General features: G+C 46.5%; 10 protein-coding genes across 10 annotated transcripts; 7 read left to right on the top strand and 3 right to left on the bottom strand.

Annotated features, from left to right (window-relative positions):
• Positions 1 to 140: 140 nt before the first annotated feature.
• GL218_02299 (CRAL-TRIO domain-containing protein C23B6.04c) lies at positions 141 to 1,243 on the top strand (the record flags this gene model as incomplete). The annotated part of the gene is made up of 2 exons (XM_033578803.1): positions 141 to 831; positions 897 to 1,243. The coding sequence occupies 2 exons, from the start codon at positions 141 to 143 to the stop codon at positions 1,241 to 1,243; spliced, it is 1,038 nt and encodes a 345-aa protein (XP_033437918.1).
• Positions 1,244 to 1,436: 193 nt separating this feature from the next.
• GL218_02298 (Microfibrillar-associated protein 1) lies at positions 1,437 to 2,915 on the bottom strand (the record flags this gene model as incomplete). Its single annotated transcript, XM_033578802.1, has 1 exon — positions 1,437 to 2,915. The coding sequence occupies one exon, from the start codon at positions 2,913 to 2,915 to the stop codon at positions 1,437 to 1,439; it is 1,479 nt and encodes a 492-aa protein (XP_033438943.1).
• Positions 2,916 to 3,292: 377 nt separating this feature from the next.
• Positions 3,293 to 3,889, bottom strand: GL218_02297 (uncharacterized protein; the record flags this gene model as incomplete). The annotated part of the gene is made up of 2 exons (XM_033578801.1): positions 3,293 to 3,786; positions 3,856 to 3,889. 2 exons carry the CDS (start codon positions 3,887 to 3,889, stop codon positions 3,293 to 3,295), a joined length of 528 nt encoding a protein of 175 aa, XP_033437915.1.
• Positions 3,890 to 4,612: 723 nt separating this feature from the next.
• GL218_02296 (Ubiquitin carboxyl-terminal hydrolase 1) lies at positions 4,613 to 6,847 on the top strand (the record flags this gene model as incomplete). Its single annotated transcript, XM_033578800.1, has 1 exon — positions 4,613 to 6,847. One exon carries the CDS (start codon positions 4,613 to 4,615, stop codon positions 6,845 to 6,847), a length of 2,235 nt encoding a protein of 744 aa, XP_033438942.1.
• A 537-nt stretch (positions 6,848 to 7,384) lies between these two features.
• On the bottom strand, positions 7,385 to 8,182 carry GL218_02295 (putative hydrolase C9G1.08c; the record flags this gene model as incomplete). The annotated part of the gene is made up of 1 exon (XM_033578799.1): positions 7,385 to 8,182. One exon carries the CDS (start codon positions 8,180 to 8,182, stop codon positions 7,385 to 7,387), a length of 798 nt encoding a protein of 265 aa, XP_033437916.1.
• A 783-nt stretch (positions 8,183 to 8,965) lies between these two features.
• On the top strand, positions 8,966 to 10,617 carry GL218_02294 (Repressible acid phosphatase; the record flags this gene model as incomplete). Its single annotated transcript, XM_033578798.1, has 4 exons — positions 8,966 to 9,122; positions 9,181 to 9,314; positions 9,373 to 9,521; positions 9,576 to 10,617. The coding sequence occupies 4 exons, from the start codon at positions 8,966 to 8,968 to the stop codon at positions 10,615 to 10,617; spliced, it is 1,482 nt and encodes a 493-aa protein (XP_033437917.1).
• A 780-nt stretch (positions 10,618 to 11,397) lies between these two features.
• GL218_02293 (putative exocyst complex component sec8) lies at positions 11,398 to 14,674 on the top strand (the record flags this gene model as incomplete). The annotated part of the gene is made up of 2 exons (XM_033578797.1): positions 11,398 to 13,952; positions 14,014 to 14,674. The coding sequence occupies 2 exons, from the start codon at positions 11,398 to 11,400 to the stop codon at positions 14,672 to 14,674; spliced, it is 3,216 nt and encodes a 1,071-aa protein (XP_033437911.1).
• A 3,345-nt stretch (positions 14,675 to 18,019) lies between these two features.
• GL218_02292 (Glucan synthesis regulatory protein) lies at positions 18,020 to 19,722 on the top strand (the record flags this gene model as incomplete). The annotated part of the gene is made up of 3 exons (XM_033578796.1): positions 18,020 to 18,024; positions 18,076 to 18,128; positions 18,182 to 19,722. 3 exons carry the CDS (start codon positions 18,020 to 18,022, stop codon positions 19,720 to 19,722), a joined length of 1,599 nt encoding a protein of 532 aa, XP_033437912.1.
• Positions 19,723 to 20,912: 1,190 nt separating this feature from the next.
• Positions 20,913 to 21,536, top strand: GL218_02291 (Vacuolar protein sorting-associated protein 68; the record flags this gene model as incomplete). The annotated part of the gene is made up of 2 exons (XM_033578795.1): positions 20,913 to 21,005; positions 21,114 to 21,536. 2 exons carry the CDS (start codon positions 20,913 to 20,915, stop codon positions 21,534 to 21,536), a joined length of 516 nt encoding a protein of 171 aa, XP_033437913.1.
• A 1,614-nt stretch (positions 21,537 to 23,150) lies between these two features.
• GL218_02290 (Splicing factor 3B subunit 4) lies at positions 23,151 to 24,279 on the top strand (the record flags this gene model as incomplete). The annotated part of the gene is made up of 2 exons (XM_033578794.1): positions 23,151 to 23,170; positions 23,238 to 24,279. The coding sequence occupies 2 exons, from the start codon at positions 23,151 to 23,153 to the stop codon at positions 24,277 to 24,279; spliced, it is 1,062 nt and encodes a 353-aa protein (XP_033437914.1).
• Between the last annotated feature and the right edge of the window lie 547 nt (positions 24,280 to 24,826).

Genomic DNA, 24,826 nt, shown 5'->3' with positions numbered 1-24,826 from the left:
CTTGGCTTAAAGCACAAACCACCAGTAATTCAACAACTCACTTAACGCGAATAACTTTTACGCGGATAAGTTTAAAAAAAAACCGCGTCATTAAGTCTTCGATTGAGTAGAGATTAGCATCATCTATATTACGGATTAAAATGTCTACGTCTAATATAGCAACAGCTCCTGAAAGTGTCGAACCTTCGGTCCTCGAAGAGAAGACTGAGGTTGGCATACTTAAGACGCCACTTTCGGCTCCCACCGCAAGTAGCACCGCACCTGAGAAGCAGGCTCTTACTGCCGACCAGACAACCAAGTATGACTGGCTTCTAAGCCGCGTGAAGGAATGGACGGAAGTTCAATCTAAAGAGAAGAGCGGTCCCTTGACTGACGGCGAGAAGATGTGGCTCACGAGGGAGTGTCTGCTAAGATACCTAAGAGCTACCAAGTGGCATGAAAAGGACGCAGAGAAGCGTCTGCAAGAAACTCTGGCCTGGAGGAGAGAATATGGAGTCGAGGAATTAACTGCAGAACACATTGGACCTGAGAATGCTACTGGAAAGCAAATCTTGCTTGGTTACGACAAGCATTGCCGTCCTTGCCATTACCTAAATCCAGGACGTCAGAATACCGAGGTCTCGCCCCGACAAGTCCAACATCTTGTTTTTATGCTCGAGCGGGTCATAGACCTCATGCCGGCTCAGCAGGAAACCCTTAGTCTCCTCATCAACTTCAAGTCAGGCAAGAGCCGCACAAACACTGCTCCTGGCATCGGCCAAGGCCGCGAGGTCCTAAGCATCCTCCAGACGCATTATCCCGAGCGGCTCGGACGGGCCATGATTATCAACAGTAAGTAACCTTACGATAATAGACTAATTATACTATTATACATGAGCTAATGTGAGAAATTATAGTCCCTTGGGTTGTAAACGGCTTCTTCAAGCTCATTACGCCGTTCATCGACCCATTGACGAGGGAGAAGTTAAAGTTCAACGAGGATATGACGCAGTTTGTACCGAAGGAGCAGCTGTGGGCGGAATTCCCAGGCGGTGAGCTGCAGTTCGAGTATGATCACGATGTCTACTGGCCTGCGCTGCAGAGGCTTTGTGCCGAGAAGCGTGCGGAGCAAGTGCAGAGGTGGGAAGCTGGAGGCAAGCAGATCGGAGAGAAGGAAGACTACCTTAAAGGCCATGACGTCCAAGGAGTGTCGCCACCCCCTGGTTATTCTACCGACACCACCCAGGGTAGTACTGCAGTTTAAAAAATCTAGGACATCACAATCCCGTAAGGAACATTGAGGACATGGGAAGTAGAACATAGAGAGGGTGTATTATATATGGATAGATTGGGTATTATAGGTATCGAGTGGGCGATATACTCCTTAGAGTACGTCTAACTCACGTAATTTATTATAAAACTAGTATGTGCACACAAGTTGCAAAGCGAAAGTAAGTCTACCTAGACTCTATTCTTCGCCTCTTATCATTTTCGTAGCGACCTGCGCCCCGTGATGAATCTCTCTTTCTTCGACTACTATAATCATCCCTATCATGTCTCCTAGGGGATCTGGACCTAGGCCCGGACCTATTTCTGTGGTGTCTATCATCTTCTCTCGGGCGATAGCTATCTCGATCGCGGTCTCGTTCCTGTTCGCGGTATCTATCGTTATCCCGTCCCCGGTCCGAGTTCTTAGGACCTTCCGGTGCGCCGCGAACGGATTTTCTCTCGCCAATCGGCACCGCGTTAGCTCCGCCGGGACCAGATGACTCTCTAGCATGATCGGATTTAAATCTGTCGTCGACATTGTATCGGTCGAATTCTTTCCCCGGTCTCGTATCACGAATATCACCCCATCGGCCTGTATCCTCGGATTTAAGGTCCCTGTACTTGGAAGCGCCTTTCTTTCCCAATTTCGTCATATCGCGCATTTGCAGCGCCTTCGGAAGCAACTCGCGGTTCTTGACGTCGTCTGCGAATCGTGAGCCCATGATGTCTCGGTTGGCCAGGCCTTCGGATTCGGCCTCATCTTGGTAGAATGCGCCCTTGTGGAAGTACTTCTGCATGTAAGTCATCTTTCCCTTCGCGTCTTTCTCTTCTTTCTGCTTGCTTAAGAAAGCTTCGTCTTCCGCTTTCCGTTCTTCTTCCGTCAGGTTTCTTCTGCGCTCGACCTCGGCTCTTTCCTTCTCGCGAGCTTCGATGGCCTCACGTTCTCGTTTGATACGTTTGAGTTCGCGTAGCTTCCATGCGGCATACTCGGCTTCCGGGTCTACGTCATCTTCGGTATCGACGTCTTCTTCCTCGTCTACAGCATCGTCCCAGTGCTTTTTCTTGGCCGCGCGTGCCGCCGCAGCTTTGCGCATTTGCTCCTCAACCATTTCGTCCATAGCTTTCTTTTTCTTTGCCTCCTCCTCGGCTAGCTTAGCCACCTCGTCTTGCTCCTGGACGGATTCTTTGCTGCCATTACCGTTCCGCTGGCTTTTAGGTACAAACTTGGGTTTTAACATTAGCCGCCGTGGGGCATCTTCTTCACTACTTTCATCCTCATCTTCATCGTCATCCTCGTCACTTCGTTCTTCGCTATCCTCTTCGCTTTCTTCTGTGACGAAACCTTCCTCGGCAGCCAGGCGGGCTGCTTTCGCAGCCTCGACGCGTCTGGCATTCGACTCCTGCTCTTGTTTTTGGCGCTCGTTGAGATCTACCTTACTGAGATTACTGATGATTTTGCCTGCACTTGGGACTTTGGGTGGTGGCGCGATTTTACGCTGGGTCTTTTGTTGCTGCTGGGTCTTTTGTTGCTGCTGGTCAACCTCGGCATCACTAGCTTCTGAACCAGATTCAGAGGATGATGATGCGCCCGTCGGTTTACCAGCGCGATAGCGGGATGGTCGCGTAGGATTTGCGGTCATGCGTTTCTGTTGCATTGGGGGTGGCATTTTGGAAGAGAGTTAGGAAATAGAATTGAAGATGCGAGTGTTTAGCTTTGATTTCTGTAAGGTATGAGAAAGCTAGAAACGTTATTCAATCTGCAAAGATGGAATGTTCATGTAAGTATAAGTGGGCCCGCGATAGTCGAATTTATCGATAAGCTGTAATCTTTTAAGTGGTACCTTCATATTCAAACCCTCCGATTAACCATTGACGATAGAATCCGAATCCGAATCGCATTGTTAATCTCTCGCGTCCTATCGTGGGATAGACGAAGTATCTCACTATGTATTTAAAGCCACAAATGATGAATTTCCCTGATGAATTTCCCTTCCTACACCAATAACGCCCAGAAGGATGGATGGTCTATCCGAATTCGCGAAGATCAAAGGATTTCATCTTCTTCTTCAACTTTTTGTAAAGGAACCTTGTCTACCAACGTAGCACCATCATAGGCTTTGTCAATCTGTGCATCATCCATCTCTTCGTCCAATTCGGATACTTCGCCTTCTCCATTCTCTACCTCTTCTTGAGACTCATTCTTGCTTGGAGCGGGTATTTGGTTGTTGATCTCGTCCCAGGCTTTGCTTCGTGTCTGAATCGTTCGAGCTTTCCCCTTGCTTTTGGCAATCTTCCGTTCCGTCCTCTCCATAATGTTTGCAGCACGATCCTGCCCTTTCTCATACCTCCTTCTTGCTTTAGAGCTCATATTCTTACTCTTGGTCGTCTTTTTCGATACTCCGGCTCCCTGATGTATGGCAAGCACAGAAGGGCGATGATCGACTGATTCGGCTGGAGGTTGGACGTTCTTCAGGGACTTATCCGTATCGATACTTGGAGAAGTAGCACGTCTTGCGGCCCGCGAGTGAACTGAGGGAGCTACGTAGAGCACATATTGTTAATTATATGAATTGTGGTCAAAGACAGAACAATAATAGAATTACATACCCTTCCTCTTCTTTGATATCACGCCTTTAGCCATGACTTCTGCGACTCGCAGGATTCTGTTAAAGTTTTCTTTTTTCTTAATGAAGATAACTTTTTTTAACCAAGTCTTAGACTTATCTGCAAGTTACCAAATAGTTGCAAAAAAAAAAAAAAAAAAAAAAAAAAAAAAGTAAAAAGTGCCCCGCAAGGTTGTCCGATAACGACCCGTTCTAAAATCTGATAAGTGGAAGTCTGGGGGAGGGACCTATGCGGCAGCTATAGCCAATCAGAGATAATATTTCTTGCAGCGACTATCGTTCACAGTTTCTTTAACTAACTATAGACATCGCAAAGTACTTTCCTCAATTTATTATATGTGCAAGTACCTATATCACCCAACCGGCTGTAGGGCTCTTAGGTGATTAGTGGGAACCCTGGAAGTTTCTTTATTCATAGACCCACTAAAATAGACTGTCACATCAGCCCTGCCTTCAATACCTACACAGTATGTACCTAAGTAGTCCCCAATTTTATCTCCTCCAATAAAAAACACACTCATCAATCATCCCGTAACAAGCATCGAACAAATGCTTTGAGAGATACCTACCTTTCGCATCGCTGTACGTGGATATAAATCTAGAGATGGGCAACTAGAGAGATATGAAAACGTTTTCTCACTGCAATGGCGACTGTCGTCAACGATAAATTACTGCCTTAATACCTCACGGAAATTATCATCACATGCTCTATCTTTCAACAACAGTCCACAAACTCCAGGATGCGCTCCCACCCTTCTAAGGCACAACCCGACCGCCTTAACAACGATTATACTTATTACATCCCCGATATCTTACTAGAAAGATTGCAACAACCCAGCGTGCTCGTGCCGTTACTCCTCCTTCTATTCACTATCTTCTACCAGTACCTCCATACTTCTCCCTTCTCGCAACCGCGGCATCCCAGAGAGCTTATCTGGGATTTTATAATAACTATAACTCCCGCGACCGTACTCTATGCTCTCGACGGCTGGCTACACCCACCGATATTCCCGACTACGGGGTCTATGTCATCCACTCAACATCGATCGCACGTCACAAAGAGTGAACTTCTTAGACGAATACTTGGGATGGATGGGCCAGGTGGCATAATAACATCCGTTGCCGACGCCGGCAGAAGAAGTCTTTCTAGTTTATCAAGCAGCACACTTGTCAAATATAAGACCGACCAACCCCCCGGCCTGGGAAACTACGATAATTCCTGCTTCCAGAACAGCATCCTTCAAGGACTATCGTCGCTAAGGCCATTCCCGTTATATCTTGCGAGAGGCCTCGAACAAGATGGTTCTGATAGTGATGGGGAGTTGGGTTCAGCGAGTTCGTTACGAGACCTCATTTCGAAGTTAACGGGCAATAATTATAATGGAAAGACCTTATGGACGCCGAAGAAGCTAAAATCTCTAGACACTTGGCAACAGCAAGACGCTCAGGAATATTTCTCTAAAATACTAGAAGAAGTTGAAAAGGAGATCATGAAAACAGTAAAACCTATTTCCAATTCACCCGGGTTTGAAGCGGTTGGTATAAGAGATGATACCGAAGACAGCCAGCACAGTGATGACAGCGGATATCAGTCACTACCAGTTCTTTCTAAAGCCGGATCGGATGCTAGACTTTTAAGAAATCCACTAGAGGGCTTAGTAGCACAACGAGTAGCATGCGTTCAGTGTGGCTATTCCAACGGGCTTTCCATGACCCCATTCAACTGTCTCACTCTCAACCTCGGACTTGAGCAAACAGAACACGATCTCTATGAGCGACTGGATTCTTACACAGATTTAGAGACAATCGAAGGAGTTGAGTGTGCCAAGTGTACACTACTAAGCTATCGGAAGCTGCTAAAAATCCTACAGTCTCGTAGAGGAGACGACGGGACCGAAACTGAATTACGAAAGCTTAATTCCCGATTAGAAGTTGTGGAACTTTCTCTTGAGGAGGACGATTTCCAGGAAACTACCTTAAAAGATAAATGCGAAATACGGAAACGAGTCAGCTCGGCTAAGACCATACAGGTAGCTATAGCACGCCCACCCCAGAGCCTTGCCATTCATATGAATCGTTCGGTATTTGACGAAAATACGGGTCGTATGTTCAAGAACCCCGCAGCGGTGCGATTCCCTAAAATGCTCGACCTTGGTCCATGGTGCTTAGGGAGTGCCAGCGGACCAGTTAGCCTTATTCAGGGAAATGTGGATTTTGCAGCCAGTACTTCTGATGACGAAGAGCAATGGGTTACGGATCCAAAGCTATCGATGGTTTCAGGTGATATGAGGCCATCTAGGATTAGTGGTCCACTTTATGAGCTACGCGCGGTCATAACTCATCAAGGACGACATGAAAATGGCCATTATGTTTGTTATCGAAGACATCCCTGTAAGCCATCGAAACTTAACGACGAAGAATCCGACTCGGGTATTGGAAGTGATAATACCGCAGGAGATGAAAGTACCCTAGTCGATGGAGGCGATGGAGACGATGGCGGGTGTACCGACTCAGATACAGATGCGAAATGGTGGCGCCTAAGCGACGAGAGTGTGTGGGAGGTATCCGAAGAGACCGTCTTGGCACAAAGTGGAGTATTCATGCTTTTCTATGATTGTATCGATCCAAACTCTGTTCTTGTCTCTGCAATTCAACATGAAAAAGAACAGGCGGAGTCGGGCGGCGATACCTTCGCATCTCCCGGAGGCCAGGATGTCGGTAATGCTGCAGAGCCAAGCAATACTGAAGGATTAGAGGATGAACCTTTGGATAGTGGCGAGCAACTTTACGATATACCCTCGACCGAAAAGCTTTCGGGGATAGCCCGTACGGACGGTATTACTAGCCCGCTAAGTGATAATAGTCTCAAGGTCGAAACCGATAGTACACAACCACTAGGATCGATTCTTACGCCGCTTCTCAAGGACGGCGAAAGGGTGGATCCTACAATTCCCCTTTATCGGCCTAATAGTTGATGACGAGCGCAAATAACCAGGCTTATCTTAAGCGAGTCTGCTGTAATAGCTGAATTATAATCGGCAATGAATGTATCATAATAGCCTACTTCTTTGCATAGCCACGGCGTTTTGGTGGAGTGGATGATGGAAAGTATTCCAAGTTTTGTATTTAACTATCATGCAGCGGATGTGTACTTATTCAGGCGTATGCGGCTTTTGGTAACAACCTCTAGAGGGTTGGTGCCGAGTTTTCTATAACACATAGTAAACAACTCGAACTCCATTGTTTGTTTATGTTTATTAGCACTAATAGGACATAATGTCCCTTCTTATGCTACTAAATGGTAGAGTGATCATTAGGGCACTGGACACACATATACATGTATATTTTAGGTAGCTACATGTAGATTTGTGTATTAGATTAGATGAAACGTAATTGACCGTACTTAAATATTGCCAAATAAATTACACATACAGTTTATTTCCATAAATCCCCAACATCTCCCGGTATTGATAGTGACTATTCGCCCGTAGTATTTAGTATGATGATAGGTTCTACCACCCGCGTAATCTCTCTGCGAAAAATTGCATAATTGGTAACATCTCGTCTCTGTTCTGAGGCATGCCATCGTCATTTTTCCTCCACTTGACTTCCCGTACATCTACAAATTCCCTCTTCAATAAGTCTATCGCATCATCATCGAAAGTCTCGCTTGACCTGCCATAACACGCTAACACTGGCGTCCGAGCCTTCTCTCGTGCGCTTAGTGTCGGTATCGTGCTCGGCGGCAAAGGCCCGCCAATCGACACGGCGCCTTTAAACGCCGTGCCTAGGATAGTCTTGCTCTCTTCGGTCACGTCTACGACTTTTTCGCCCTCGCGGAGTTTTGACGCTAGGCCGAGGGCCAGCGAGCCGCCTTGCCCGAAGCCGAAGAGCAGGATGTCGTTTGTCTCCCAACCACACTTTTCAACAAGCGTTTCACGAATTAGTTTGCCTAGCACCAAGCTTTCGGCCTTCATAAATCCCGGGTCGGGATCCAAGTCCCCGGTCGCCGGCGACAGGGCCAAGTCATCTCCCCAGTGGAAATGCCGGGTTGGCTGCGCGGCTTCAGCGGGTGAGAGACCTAGGAGAGACGGGGGAAGGGGAGACACGCCGCGCACGGAGATAGCAAGGACGCCGGGGAGGTTTATGTTTTTGGCGAATGTGACGAAAGAAGCTTCGGAGTCGCCGAGGCCGTGGAAGAGGATTAGGATGGCGGTGGTGGTTTCCGGGACTTCGGGGAAGATTAGGGATGTGTGTAGGGAGGGGAGTAGGTGCTCGAAGTCTTCTGATTTGGGTATTCTGGTTGGCATTGTATTTAGGTGATTAATTGGACACTCATGGAGATCATGTTAGTTTGGAGGCCATGGAAGCTGGTAGACTGGTAGGGTAATTTATTGGTAGATTGTCCGGAAGCCGGTGATGCAGGAGACGCGCAGCGACGTTCTAAACCGGAGCCGGGGCCCACCGGTACGCGGAATACATACAAATACTTGATACATTATGTACAGGAATAGGTATGTACCTATATATGTAGAGTACCTACCTACTAGTGCGAGATACTTGTGTACCTATGACGTGCAGATGACCTACACACCTCATGTACCTAAATTAATAAGTGTCCTTGACTTGTCCAATAGAAGGCTTCTATTTCCTTAACTTCTGAACTTCATAAATCTCTTTACCTATTCTTGACTATCAAAAGCATGAAAATCGTAGTAGGTAGGTAATTTGTATATAGCTCTAATCCTAGGAAGCGGGTTACTACATGGAATGGGTGATAACCCAAATTGGTAGTTCAATCTCCGACTGGCTTGGTACCATCTTCTTGGAACTAATCATCTGCACAAACCAGAGGACAACTGTTAGACACGTGCGTATCACGCTGGTAATACCATCTTGGTTTTACGATTGTTACCCGTAATGTTATGGATATGCTTGCCTTATAGTCTAAAATAGTACTGATTGAGAATTGTCATTTATACAGGGCTATTAGTAGATGTAATTATATATCATTGTCGACCATGGCTGTCAAGCTGAACGAAGGGTTATTTTTTTATGTGTTACAAGAAGTTGACGTTTAACAAGACAACATTATGCATATATCACAAGCCATTCTTATATCTCTGGTATCCAGAGTCTGTAATGCGACAACACGATATCTAGCACCGGTCCAGGACATAAATTTCCCCAGTAGCGAAAGCGCGACGAACCCTCTTCAATGGCTAGGCGCCAATGGGCCATGGTATGCCGGTAAGATTCTAAAATACCAATATAGCCTCGATTCTACTCATCATATCATTATGACTAGGCCCAAATGTATTCGGAATTTCACCTGAGCCTCCTCGAAACTGTCATGTCGATCGTGCTGCCTACGTCTCAAGACACGGTTCGAGGTACCCAGACCAAGGAGCTTATAATGGATGGGTATCCATGTACGAACGGGTTAGACCCCAAGCTGTTCAATATATTGTCCTACTATTAGCTAAAATCTCGTATCCAGTTTCAAACCAGCGACTATACCGCGAGTGGAAGCTTATCATTCCTCTCAAATTGGCGGCCGGTCCCCGAAGACCCTGCATCGCAGATTGGCATGGAAAACCCTACTGGTGTAAAGGAGGCCCTCGATCTGGGTTATACACTACGTACAAGGTTTATTCTAGTATTGTGACATTGCTCGTATAGCATTTAGGCTGATGACAGCAGGTATCCGGCTCTTTACCAAGAGGGAAACGAGTTCATGGTGTGGGCCAACAATTATACTCGGGTCCTCCAGACAGCATCTATGTTTATTCGCGGCTACTTGGGGGTCGCCGCTTCTCAGAAGGGGAGCATAATCTCGGTGACGTCTAGAGGCTTCCCGGCTGGTGTTGGGGACTCACTCGCTCCCTCGGATATGTGTCCAAATTTCAAAGATTCGGAGGGGGGAGAACACAAGTCAACCTGGGATGAAATTTGGATCCCGCCTGTTCAGTATCGTCTACAGAAGTTGATAAAGGGTAACTTATCTTTGACAGCTGCTGATATCGCCCAGATACCCTATCTGTGTGGTTTTGAGAGTCATATCACAGGTCGACTTTCGCCCTGGTGCGATGTGTTCACTGATAAAGAGTTGAAGCAATACGAGTACTCTAACGATCTCCGTTACTACTACGGTATTGGTCCAGGTACAGATCTTCCCAAGAAGATGATGACGCCTTTCTTGAGTGCACTCGTTAGCATCCTGCAAAACGGATCTACTATAGGCATAGGGGTAGACGGCTCAACTTTCAACATCCCGAAACTTCTGGTGTCATTCTTGAATGACGGGCAGTTAACCGAACTGGTAACTGCAAGCGGCGTTTTCGATAGACAACCCGCGTTGTCTGCTATCAGGAAGGACAATAATAGACTGTGGGTAGGGTCACGGTATGTGTCAATGAGAGGTACGATCGCTTTCGAACGTTTGAACTGCGTTGTAAAGAGTGATAATGGACCCAAGGCTTACCCCTCGGGCGGGTTTAACGAGACATATCTCCGCATTCGCTTGAACGATGCAGTGTATCCAATTCCTTCCTGCGATAACGGCCCTGGATCATCCTGCAAGCTGAGCGACTATGCTAGATATGTCGCGGAAAAGTATGCTGCCGAGGGGGATTGGATAACGAACTGCAATGTTACAGTTACTGAGGATACGCCGACAACGGTGAAAGGGGCAAGCTTCTTCACGGATATCAGCAAACCGTGGGTTAGGCGGTTAGCTGTTTGAAGGCTAGGATTTCTGGATATGGTACTGTAGTTAGAGTATATTTATCGCCCCTAGGCCTTTCGCCTGAATTACTAAGGGACCAAGAATGAGTTGACGTCTTCAAGGAGGCTTAGTAGGTAGTACTCAGGATGGCTTTGATGGTGTTTTGTCTATTTTAGGTATCTATCTTATGTGTATACTTTATAAGAGAGAGAGAGGGAGGGAGAGAGAGATATATATATATATAATAGATGAGTTAGCGGGACACCTCTTCATTAATGCAACACTTAAACAAATGGTTATTATTTGAATATAGATTTAACTACCTAATTAACCTAGTAATAGTATAAGTTGAATGTGAAGCTTGTACTTGATATGAGATAGTTACATACAGGTACATGCAGTGGGTCTAACAGGTACCGCATTTACAGGTATCTCTACATGTATGTACATGTAGGTGCATAGACCAATTCTACGTAGGTACGTTAGCCCCGCCGGTCAGGGTCAAGACTACCTAACTTTAAACCTTAAAACAAACGATTACCTTAGCAACTTTCGTGTCGCATATCGACGACACTTTTTAGCCTTCTTCGTTACTAGTTACAACAACAATGACCTATCACATAGCCGACGAGTAGACCTCATATTCACGATAGGTCTAACCCTACAGAAGTTACGAGAAAAGGTATTAGACCTTACGAAACCTACGAAGTCTGCTAGCATGCTATAGCGCCTAGCGCAGTAGCTTCTACTAGTAGTCCGCTTCAGTTCCTTCCCCCAATCGAATGTATAGTCGCGATCATGTCCAATCGATACGGCGGGTCATACCGCAACGGTAACGGCTACGGTTCCGCTGCGAGGCAAGACGAAGAATATGATCCCTTTGGCGATGGCTATACAAGCGATCGCTTTGGCACCCCTCCTCAGCAGCTAAATCCCCGAAGACCGCCCCTTGAATCCATTCGGAGTGCTGGTTACAGCTCCTCGACCTCTAGAGCTCAGCGCACCAATGAAACAAACGCTGAGAAGCAGATAGGCCAGGTACTTGAGCTCATCAAGTCCGAATGGCCTGCTATGGTCCAGGATGATTGCATACCTGTCTCGTTAGCGCTTCAGTTGCTAGATAACAGTTCTGTTGGCCGAGCACACGAATATAGGGATTTCAAGAAGACACACCAATATTTACAGGACTCCCTTAAAAACATCGTACACGAACATCATCAAGGCTTCAACAGTTCTATTGGTACTTTCCATAAGATACAAGGGAGCATACAAACGTCCCAGAAACGCGTACGTGCTCTGAAAGAATCTCTGGCAGCGTCGAGAACGAGTCTCTGTGCAACAGATCCTGAACTCAAGAAATTCTATAAGACATCGCAGATGTACGATGATGTTCTACAGACATTAAATGAACTGGAGGACTTGAGAACGGTGCCGGACCAGTTGGAGGCTAGAATATCGGAAAAGAGGTTTCTAACTGCTGTCGAAGTCTTGCAAAACGCACTGCGAAAACTGCGGAAGCCAGAGCTCGACGACATTGGAGCTTTAAGTGACCTGAGAAGCTACCTTGCTAACCAGGAAACCGCTTTGATGGACATTTTAATCGAGGAGCTACATGAGCATCTTTATCTGAAGTCGCCCTATTGCCAAGAGCGATGGCAGAACTTGGCCAAGAATCAGGGTGCCTATAATGAAAACTATACCGACCCAGGCATTCTAACCCCATTTCATTTAATCCTAGATACGATGGATCTTGACCGCCCGGTAACCGAAGACCCAGCAAAGAATCCTGAAGCGGATACCTTTTACTATATTAGTCTTGTCGTTGAGTCATTAAATAAGCTTGGCCGGTTGGAGAGCGTGGTTGATACCTTGAAACAACGGCTCCCGGTTGAGTTGTTTTCCATCGTAAACGAGACAATAAATGAAGTTGATCAGAGGCATCCTAGCTCTTTAAGAGGCGGCTCAGGTAACGCACAGGGCCTGCACATATATGGCAGCAGGGAGACGCATATGCGCGCCGATGTCATATATGACCTATTATGGACATTGTATGGTAAATTTGAGGCTATTGCTGAGGGGCATAGAGTTTTCCACGAGGCTATTAAGGCGCTAATTCGACGAGAGGGTGCTGGTAACAACAGCTCTCTTCTTGGGAGCTTTAAGGAGCTATGGAATCTATATCAGAACGAGATACGCTCCCTTTTGCACAACTATGTCACAACGGATGCGGATGTCTACCAATTTAACACCTCCCTTAGGCAGGGTATGATGCTTAATGGTAACAAGGACACATCTAGGGAACATCTATTCAAGTTCTCCGAGGCGGATCCTAAATCCGTCGAGATGACTACCGAATATGAGGCCCTGGATGGGATCATACGAGCTGCAGTTCCTGGTCTCACATCTGCGTCTCAAAAGAAACAGGCTTCAGACAAGAAATCATCAGCTGGAAGAGAGTCGAGGAAGAGTGCATATACTGGAGCTTTTGATAATAGAAATGCACCTGGCTCCTATAAATCGCTTGTGGAGCCAAGTGTATTTAACATGAGTCTTTTGTTACCGCCGACTCTGGTATTTTTGCAACGCTTGAAAGTCATCGTCCCCCCAGGGTCGGACCTGGCTGCAAGCACTCTAACATCCTTCCTTGATAATTTCCTGGTTAATGTTTTCCAGCCACAGTTGGATGAAACGCTTAGCAAGTTGAGTGATACAGTATTTGGAGAAGTAGATTCGTTCCAGCAGGACTCGGCCTGGGGCTTGGTTGCGCGTCGTCCGGTCTTCAAGGGAACAACAGCATTTTTTGCTGTTATTACTGCTTTCTGTCGCATGCTTGGGACGATTCCCCATGATCAGGCGCTGAGCTCTTTAATTATCTCCCAAATGGCTAGATACTATGATAGATGCCTTGCGTGGTTTAAATCACTCGTCGCCAAAGCGCAAGAAGCTACTACGATCCCACAAGCGTTGCGATACTCTGCAGAATTGGCTACTAGGGATGGGGACATACAAGCTACGGTCAAAAAGCTGTGGACTTCAGAAAATCTCGACTATGCGTTGATTGAAAAAGAAGTTGGCCTACTTATTATGCACGCCAATGAGCGATCTCTTGAGCCAAGCGATATCATACAAGACCGCGATGTCATCTCATCTCTGTGTCTCCTATACACTAGCATGAAATGGCTCTCGGTAAGAATTATCGGCCTGCGACATATTACCAGATTCGACACGGATTCTTCTCAGCCTACTCTACCGAAGAACCAGAATCGCCGGTGGACCCTCCTGAACGACCCCAGCAAAACTAATAGTGAGGATCAAGGACCCATATACCTACCGATGACACAGGAAACTGTCCAGTAAGTTCTTCAAGCATCCCCGCCGTTCTCTATCGTGGCCACTTGGCTCATCATCTTGTAGGTCGTTTGATAATATAGTATCCTCTTATGAGGAATTCGCTGGTATGGTACTCCTTACGTTGCATATGGAAATCCGATGCCGTATTATCCATTCTCTCAGGGTAGCACTCTCTCCCGAAACAGCACCATACGTTTTAGGTGAGCAGGAGATTAAAGAACCCGACCAACCGGTTCTGTCCTTGAATTCCGAACTCGTTGCGTACGATGAGACGGTTGTGCGCTTCCTCCGGGACAAGGAGATCGCGTTTGTGCGGACAGGCTTGGGCCTGCTTATCAACACATATTTAGTATCCAACGCGCTCGCTACGCAGCCTATGAACTTGCGCGGGTGCGAACGCATGCAACTAAACATCCTCGTGCTCCAGCAGAACCTCAAGAATATCGAGGCTGGCGTAGATCTCACGCGTGCGGCAAACTACTATAGCTTATTCCAGGATGGCCCAGATCAGATTGTCGAAAAGGCTAAGCACGATAAGGAGCGCGAGGCGAAGGGATCCCCTGTGCCGGGAGCGGAAAGGTTTACTTACGATGAGCTTAAAGCTCTCGTTGAATTATGCTACAGTGAGCAGCTTGCTGATCCGGAGAGGGGTGTCGCGGCTGCTGCTAAGAGAAAGATGGGCGAGAAAGTGTTAGCGCTGAGCGAGTTTATGTGGCAAAGTTAAGACGTTGGCATATCATATTTACATTACAATTAAGGGCGGCGTGTTGCAAGCCGGTGTTTTTGGAATTGTGATTTATAGTATACTATGATATCGATCGATTTTTTTGGAGCGGAAAATATCTATCGTGTGTATAAAATTACCTGGTCTGTATGTTCAAAGGCTTGGCGGATTAGGCCGGTACCTTATCCCTAATGAAGGATGTAGACAATCTTGGAGATAGCGATATTACACGAAAACTGTATGCAATAGAGAGTAGCACGGCTATTATCTGGCCACGTAATGTGCCTGGCTTTATTCTCGTTTACCATCAGCGATTATTGAACAACTTTCTCACGTCTGACATATTACGAATGCAGTGTTTGGTTTTTTTTTTTCCCGGGTGGGATAGGAGGGCTCAACATTTGAGAAATATGGTGGCTTGGAGACTCATTTCAACTGGGTTAGGTGGCGGTGGGATATTTAATCAAGTAACTGGTGTCACGTTAATTGGAAAATTCCATGATACGAGAAAACACGAAGATTTTGCAATGACAGAATGGGTGAAATGTAATACTCGTAGCTTCCGCCAAGTAGATATTCCTCCTGCGGCTATCGCCAACACCGACTCGCCGAGAGGTGCAGCTGTAAAGAACCCCTGATAAGTTGACTGGCTGAGGATCGACGCTTGTTGCGAGATCAAACCTTGGCACTTCCCCCGATGTGGCGGCGCGTATCTGCAAAGCTTGTCTAGTATTGTATTTGGTTTCTGTTGGTAAAAATAAAAAATAGAAAAAGCTTCGTGTGCCATGTTATTAGATGAATAGATGTCATCTGAAGCTGATCGACTCGACTTATGTAGTTATACATATATATATATATATCTCTCTCTCTTTTAACGGTAGAAGCAGTGATAGTTTAGGTATATTTAACCCTGAGCTAGCAGTAGTTAACTAGACTAAAGAAATAAAAGGAATGTGTAGTTTGATAGGCTCTTGACTACATTAGTTAGGGGGTAAACGCTACACATATTCGCAATGCATTCAAGGGGCACATGTGGACTGTGGACTACTATTTACGTACCTGATTTTTTTTTGTTTTGCTGCACGGCGGTGACGGTGAGAGTTACCGTATCATATCAGATGCACAATCACCAATAGGAGACGGTTCAGCATAGATCGTTTAGATCATGAGGCGTCGGCTAAGGTCAAACAGACGACGGGACCCTCCATTTAGCGTTTCCTCAATGTGGCGTTTGACGGGGACCCTGACGCGAAACAATCGCATTCGATTGGCTGAAAAGGGGGAAACGAGAAGGGGAACAAGAATCCTCGATCTCCAATAAACACAAGTAGGCGCAACGTTGCCCCCCCAAATGTATATGTACGATGACAATATGTATGATAGTGGTGTCGTCAGATCAAACGTCAAATAAGCGAAAGAATTTACTGATGTAACTAGACATAACTAATGAGAAAAGAGGCGATGATAATAACAAATTGTCAGTATTGATGAATGATAGATGCATACATGTATTAGTGGATGTATAGTTATACTAGTTAATGACATGGGGAACTTAATACCTTGACATGAATTAGCCCCGAAACTTGACAGGCCGGTTAATTATTAGTTACCTTATGCCTCACCAGGTTTACCTTCATACTTCCAACCGTTAAGTGATTCCATCCCGGTGGTGAAACTTAAGGCAGTACAGGTCGAAATGAGACCCCGTAGTCTAGAACCTCTACATGGAAGGGCCCAAGTTACCTATGTATATACATACATACATACCTACCTACCTACCTACATATATTCCACATACCTAAGTAGCTAATCAAAAATCAAATGATATGCACCATATCTATGCACCTACCTTTAAACCTCCTGAGGTAACATCTAGAAGTTTCAGCGGCAAGAGCCTCACTCCCTATTACTATATATTAATAGCTACCATATGTATGTATTCCATAATGTTATTTATATCTACCGATATCTTAGCATGCAGGCATCATACAATAATCATAACATTGTTTTATTATTTAAGCACATAAAAAGAATATGGGATGGGAGCAAGGAGCAGGCAGGATAAGCAGGATCGAGACAAACTTGAATTGACCTGCCTCTCTTAGTCCTAGATAATAGGCACAAGTAGGCTTAATGGGGGAAGTTAATTTAATACTACCTAATTTGTACCATTTATACCGATCTGTACACACTGCGTTAGGTAGCACATTAGGTACGTAAAATTCAGGATTGTAGAACTAATCCGTATATGGTTAGAGAAATACCATTCCTGCATAATTTCGCACTGTACTTTTACACCGCAGTTTTCGTCCGTTTTGCCTACGGTACAGTAAGTACAGTGAGAACAGTGAGTACAATGATAAATAAACTAACCCAAGCACTGCAGCATAACCGTCGCTAATCCCCCCCTTGAATAGGCGCGTCACCCACTGACCATCAATCCCCTTGAAATTCAACATTGGACGAGCCCCCTTCCAAGTTCCAACCTCCATCCCCGGTTCTACATTCACATAGCGTCGCAAACATCGAGGGGGGGAAACAACAAAATCATCTCCTTTGCCCTCCATTCATCTACAGAATAATTTCGTTCGTTTTTTTTTTTTTTACATTCTGAATTTCACATCCGGTCTCCGCGGTAACTCTGCGAAAACCTATCAAAGTCACTAAAAGGCAGGACGCGCCAGAAACCCACACTCTTTCTAGAGATCCACCTCCTAAGTCCCAAAGAGTTACTAGTGATTCAGGATTCGAGGATATTGCAGGTCAAACTCAGCAATAATATCGAGCCAAGCTGCATAAAAATAAAATAAAAACATCCGCGTCGTTATCAATCTCGAGTCAGCCATCGCTTCGTTCCCATTTTAGCGAATCGATAATTTAAGGAACAAGGGAAAGCTGGATCTGAAATGACAAAGATATTGACGTTTCGATAAAAAAAAAAGCCCAGTACCCGCCCATTCTCCACATAGGATCCCGACCAGTCTCGTCTACCTCCTTTTTGTGGTAAAGGGGAAAAAAAGAGATAACTATCATTCCCTCCGCTATATGATATACTCCAACATTTACGCGCGCACCTCTATTGCACCAACGTCCGTTCCATTCGGGGCACTTATTCTATCTTTATTCAGCCCTACACGACTACATTTCCAGTTGCAATTCCCATTAGCCGTTGTCGATCTTTCTTCTTTAGTCATAAAAAATCGCCAATACAGCTGTTCCGTCGCATACCTCGAAATACTTTCTGTGCCGGATCGCCTTGCTCCCTTGAGCATCGCTGCTATAGTAAATCTCCTACAAAGTCTAGTTCTTATTCTCTAGGGACTTGCCAATCTAGAACCGCCCAATATGTCGTAAGTTATATTCCAACTTCTACCTCGCGCTTGCTAATTATGAACGTCTAGGCTCGGAGGAGCTTTTCGCTCGTTCTGGCACACTATGACCAGTTATGATCGACGTGAGTAATTCGATGCAACTATTAGTTATCGCATCTACTTACTTTTCTTTTAGACTCGTCGTACGATTCTCCCTATCGAACCGGTCGCCATGTACCTCTTAATAGACAAGACACCCTCACATCGGTTGCCACTGCTTCGGAATCTCGAGCTGATATTACATCCCCGTACATTGACGAACTCGGCCGGTTATCTAGCGGCATGGATGGCACATCATACACAGGCGTCGGTATTCCGGTGGCATCTCCTCTCTCTCCTAACTCTAACGGTCCATACTCTCCTGGTTTACGGTCTCTCAACGCTCAGCGCCAAAACAGCAAAGACGATGGATTTGAAACTGTTAGTAGCCCTGGAGAGATTCCGATGCAGTCGTTTGCAAACGGTGCGCCCCCGGCACCCCCGGCGGCTCATTCGTGGAGGCGGATAGATAAGTGGGCCGAGGAGAATTATCCAGAATTATATGATCAACTATGCGACGGGTGCACGACCAACGACATGAATGAGCTAGAACACCAGCTAGATTGCTCGCTACCTCAGGATGTTAGAGACTCCTTAGCGGTTCATGATGGGCAGGAACGCGGAGGTAATCCAACTGGAATTATTTTCAGTTCTATGCTTCTTGATTGTGAAGAGATTGTTCAAGAATGGGACCAGTGGCGGAGAGTTAATCAACAGTATCTTCTTGAGACGTCGGTCGCGAGACCTGCAGTTCCTTCCAAGGCATTCGGCGGCAGCAGCCAAGCCTCGTCGTCTAAATCCGCTCCCGGTTCACCTAGTTCGCATGGGTCACAGAAAGAATCCTGGAGACAAGATCTTCAGTCCCGTCAGGACTGTGTTCCTCCGGGAGCGGTTCAACGAGCCTATGCACACCCTGCTTGGATCCCCCTTGTGCGAGATTGGGGTGGAAACAACCTTGCTGTTGATCTTGCTCCCGGTCCAAATGGTATTTGGGGCCAGATTATTCTCTTCGGTCGGGATTATGACACGAAGTATGTTGTCGCCAGGTCCTGGGGAGCTTTCCTGTCGGTAGTTGCGGACGATTTAAACAGCGGTAAATGGTTTGTCGATGAGGATACTCAAGAGCTCAAGCTTCGCGAGTTTAAGTCGACTCGTGTTGAGCCATCTTACTTCGATATCCTAAGGTGGAGGATGGACCAGAAGCACGGGCGCAGCGCCAAAGTAGCCGCCAAGCGCAGATCGCAGATGCTGGGCGTCCCTACTTCTCCTGGAGCTTCTCCCGGAGGTTCACCCTATGTCTCTCCAGCAGATGCCAGCGGAGAGCCCCGAGGTCGTACCTTGCAACGTCTTAGTAGCCCATCGCCTCTAGCAAGCCCCAACCGTCCCGGTTTCGGAAAGTCAAGTCCTCTTGCCAGAGTTACTGAGGAAACACCTAGCTCAGCATCCAAATCAAGCGCGAATGGTACTGCCCAGCCCAAGCTTGTGGAAGTCGAAACTCCTCGACCCAGCGATGAGACACCTAAGTTTCCGTCGATTGCTGAGGCCAAAGGAAAAGACGTGACACCGGAATCCACGAAGACAAATGGCATCACGGAAAGCGAGGAGCTAGAAGAAGGGATGAAGACCATTGAGATCTGATACGAAAGTTCGACGACCGACAACGAAATGCATTGTAACACGACTACTTAATAGACAGCAAAAGGGAGGCGTTCAAAGGTCAGAGCCGGTGCAGATCGGCATCGCCACTATTTTCGGCAGAGGTCTCGTTTCTTGCAGCTGCGCACAAATCTTCCTGATTAATATTCCACCTAAGTTGGGCCCGTTAATAGAGCGGGATTTGGACATCCCTTCGCAGGACTTGACAAAGATCCTTGACGGCACATAAAGATTTTAATTCAATAGGTGAAATGCCACTATTCTTGTACTAATATCATTCGTCTACTTTTATTCAGTTCCCGGTCATCCGCCCCCCTTGATATTATCAGGGGCATGGCCAGATGGCCGGATCTGAGTTCTTCCGTTGATGGAGATGGAGATGGAGATGGAGATGGCGAAGCGGCCAGAGATGTTTGTACAGTTGGTTAGCGAGCCTGTAGCGGTTAGGACCGCATTTGTCGATGTAGTAGCATTATCAAAGGGGTTTTAGTCTGTAGAGCTACGACAGGAATTCGAGCTACCGACAATGAATAAGAAAGGCGTTCAGGAGGACTCTAGCGTCGAGTCTCTCAGGCGTTGGTGGTAGCACATCGTACTCGGTCAACGTTTCAGGACTCAATATATGACTTTAGCACCCTATGTATAGGGAATGGGCGCCTAATCAGAGACACTCGATGAAGGCATAGGAACAGGTACCGTAGAGCTTTTTTTTGAGCTTTTAATATAAAACTGATTGAGAATGATAGTTGAAATATCTGTCGTAAATGTTCGTAATACCCACCTCATTACCTATTGCACATGTATCAGAGTAAAGTTTAAGTAATTAATCGTAGACATGGAAGACTGTGGTGCTGCTGGAACCTTATTCTACGAACCTGCATTATACATAGTATGCACATGTATATAAACAGTATATATGTACACGTATGGTCTACCGTTGTAAAAGGGATATATCACGTGTCAATATCACGCAGCTTGTTAATGCCAAGACTCTGCCGGGTCGTCATCAGCCTCATCAATTAATCAATCAATCAATCTATCCCCTAAGCTCGGAATTTCAGCCAGAGCTAACGACTGACTTATTCTTTTCCATTAAACACCATTCTAACTATCTCTCGGCCTTCGATAGGTCTTGTTAATTTGACAACCCCTTTTCCTAAACGCTCGCGACCATGGAGGATGACCGTCTCTTCAAGTTCCGCCGGCCTGCTTGGCTTAACAGCGCCTGGGCGCGAGGCGCGGGCGTGTATTCGGCGGGTGCGCTGGTACGTTGGTTATGATACCCTTTTCCCCCCGTCCATCCTATCCTATCATATCCTGTCTGCCCATAGTTCATCCCGCTAGTTCCCAGACTAACCCGTCAACCTTCGCAGTTCTCGCTCGCATTCTACATCCTAATCGACGCAGCGGTATGGTCGAAATCACCACTCAATGGCTCCGACGTGCACGTGACGTTTGTGGACTGGTTGCCGCTGATCTTCAGCTCGCTGGGCATGCTGATCATCAACTCGGTAGAGAAGGCGCGCTTGTCGGCCGACTCGTTCTCGTACAGCGGCTCGGGCGTCGCATGGAAGGCGCGCGTCGTCTTGTTCCTTGGTTTTGCGGCTCTGGCGGGCGGTATGGCAGGGGGTGTGGCCGTGTTCGTGCTTAAGTTTGTCGTGCCGGATGTGAGCTGGCCGATGATGGGGATGGGTGTGGAGAATGTTGTTGCTAATGGGCTTGTGATGCTGAGCTCGGTTATACTATGGGTTAGTCAGAATATGGAGGACGAGTATAGCTATAGCTTATCTCTATGAGGAGGGCGAGAGTTGAAGGGACCCTGTTATGAGGGAGACTTGCGTGGGGAGACACCGAAGCTCGAGACGATAGGGGGGTTGCGGCACTAGGATGGATAGATGCCTGGTCGCCGAGAAGATTGATCTACTACTTATTGTACAACACTGCAGACGCGGCATCGCGGCATCGCGGCATGGGACTGGTCCAGGCGAGGCGAAACTAGGCGTGTAGTAATTCAGGGCTTGTTTAACATTATTCACGGGAGTTTCAATATTACATATACTCAAGTGGCACTACCAATGACTTCGTACTTAATTACTACCTAACATAAGTTATTCACTGAAGCCATTTGCCTCGATCCATAATCATAGCCAGATACTAGTGGTTTTTATTTCATTCCAAGGGAAGTGAGACTAGACGCCATTTTCTTTGAAAATAGACCACTCGCCCAATCACACGTAAAGCATCAGAACCTAGTATATCGGCGTGGGTGGTATGAGAGTTTCTTTATTTATTATACTTTACATAGCTGCCACCAAGCGGCATCGCATAGACGGATATATCATGGACTTTTCATGAACGCCATCCCCTTGCACCATAAGGCTTCGCAATGTTTGCCGACGTCCCCAGGGCCATAACAATGGATGAAAACTTAGTAGAAGAAGTAGTTGTAGTAGTAGTAATACAGAGGTGCTCTTAGCATGCGCCTCGTAATGGCATACTAAGAGAGGGGAGATAAAAGTCTATAAAAGAATATTAGTAACCTTATGCTAAAGACCCATATCGAGGGCAGGTAGAAACGTACTTGATGATCGAAGGACGTGGATCGCTGCGTGTGTAGCCTATAATAGTTATGCGGTCAGATATCGTCTTCGCAAAGCGTTCGTCAATAGTCTTATAAAGGTCGAGCAAGACATACCCAAGTAGAGTATTAGAGGCAGGTAGCCGCTATAATATGTTAGCATCGTGAACATATTTAAACCGTGGTCATTGGAGGGGCAGCACATACTAGTGCATTGCGACTCTTCCGATCTCAATTATTTTTCCAATGCGCTCCTTTGATTCTTCCGAAAGAGCGAACATGATAGGCAGTTATATTCGATGAGAAGCGAACCGAGAGATATGGTAAAGTTGTATAAGAGTGGGCGGCAGCGAATTTGGCCTTGTTCGTCGTTTTAGTTGATGCAAACGTAAGGAATAAACTTTTTGAGCTTTATGGTGATGTCGTATTTGCTATTTGCTGGACGATATTTGGGCCCGTTGATAAACCGGGTGGGGAATAAAGAACAAACGCTCGACGTAATTGGTTTAAGTTGGTGAGTGGGTATCAAGTAAAGTTGGGACCAATAAGAGGTAAATGCAATTAGAAGCCACAGATGGCTAGAGCTATCCCTGCTATCCCTGCTATCTGGAAAGTTTCAATGAAATTTTATATAACTTACACTAGTTAGAAGCTTCGATAAGTAAAGGACTCCACAACAACACCCGCTACTTACATGCATAGGTACCTTATACATAGTACAGGTACAATATACGATTCGCGACATTCTTTTTACAAGATTTCCTAGACTTAACTTCGTGGCGACGCAACATAGAATCTAACATAGAAGTTCACCGAAAAGCGTCGCATCAAGATGTCGGGGGCGAAGCATTGGTACGTCTCTCGCGTTTTACACACCGATGCAACATTCAATGATATTAACTAACTATTGTAACATCAGGGAGCAAGATAAAGAAGCCACCGTCTATGTGGGTAATATCGACGAACGCGCTACCGATGCTCTAATATGGGAGCTGATGGTCCAAGCCGGTCCAGTAGTTAACGTACACCTCCCCAAAGATCGCGTAACACAATCCCATCAAGGCTTTGGTTTCGTCGAATTCAATGGCGAAGTCGACGCCGACTACGCCGCCAAAATCATGAATGGCATTCGCTTATACGGAAAACTACTACGTGTTAATAAAGCCTCTGCAGACAAACAGAAGCCCCTCGAGATCGGCGCTGAGCTCTTCATCGGCAACCTCGACTCCATGGTCGACGAGAAGGTTCTCTACGACACTTTCGGCAGATTCGGTACTCTAATCGCCCCTCCAAAGATTGCTCGCGACGATAACGGTTTGAGCAAGGGTTACGGTTTTGTTAGTTATAGCAGTTTCGAGGCTAGTGACGATGCTATCAACAACATGAACGGTCAATTCCTCATGAACAAGGATATCAGTGTACAGTACGCGTACAAGAAAGATGGTAAAGGCGAGCGTCATGGAGATGAGGCCGAACGAATGCTTGCCGCTCAAGCAAAGAAGCACAACGTTACCATCGAAAGCCAACCCATGCCTCCGGCACTCCTTCAGAACCATACTTCAGCTCCTCCACCCGCAGCAGTCGTTCCTCCGCCAGCTATGGCTACTGGTGGATTCGACCCTTCCATGGCCGCCGGCATCCCCCCTCCCAGACCACCAGTTGGATTTGCTCCTCCCTCTCATCGTGGCCCTCCTCCGCCATTTGGTGTTAATGGTGCGCCCCCGCCACCAGGGGCTGGAAGACCTAATGTTCTACCACCCGCTCCGTCAGGACTACCCGCTCGTCCCCCGCCCTCGCAAGCTGGATATGGCAGTCCTGCAGACTTCCATCCCGGCGCATTCCGGATGCCTCCTCCGGGCTTTGGCCCCCCCCCTGGCGGCGTACCACCACCACCTCCCGGATTTGCCTCTGCCCCTGGGTTTATTCCTACTGAAGGTCAAAATCCGGGCTACGGCCGATGAAGTACGAGATTATGGCCCTCTTAAATAGGTTTAAAAATGGAACATGGGTCTTATTCTATCACCGTTTATCGATACGTTGCGCATAATCATAATCGGGGCTCTCTATTGGATTGTAGAGAGCTTGTCCAATAAGTAAGGACATTGAGGAAGCCCCCTTCGGGCATCATCTCGGCGAGCTTTTCATCTTCCTCTGTACTGAAGAGGCATAATTGCATTCTCCGTTGGTTAATGCGCACGAGTAGACAGTGATAATAGAAACACGGTGGGGGAAGGCCTAATACTATTTAAACGATGGTTAAAGCGACAGTATTCACACAAGAGCCGGGTTGGTCGTCGGCATGAGAGCCCTCGTCTACCAAAAAAATTGGCTTAATAGTTACTTGGACAAGTATGGGGAAAGCCAAGCAGGGGCAAGTTTACAACTGCTTCTTGCAATTTGAGGTCATCGCTAACTAGCAGTAATAGCAGGAGACAGTAATCAATAGACGATTTATACAAACTATGAAAAATATGTAATTGCGCGTACGTTGTTATATTAGTCGTTATA

The sequence above is a fragment of the Daldinia childiae genome (genome assembly GCF_008694065.1).
Source record: "Daldinia childiae strain JS-1345 chromosome Unknown Scaffold2, whole genome shotgun sequence".
Classification (NCBI taxonomy): Eukaryota; Fungi; Ascomycota; class Sordariomycetes; order Xylariales; family Hypoxylaceae; genus Daldinia; species Daldinia childiae.
Note: the sequence above shows the minus strand (reverse complement) of the source record. Positions and strands in the feature narration are given on the sequence as shown.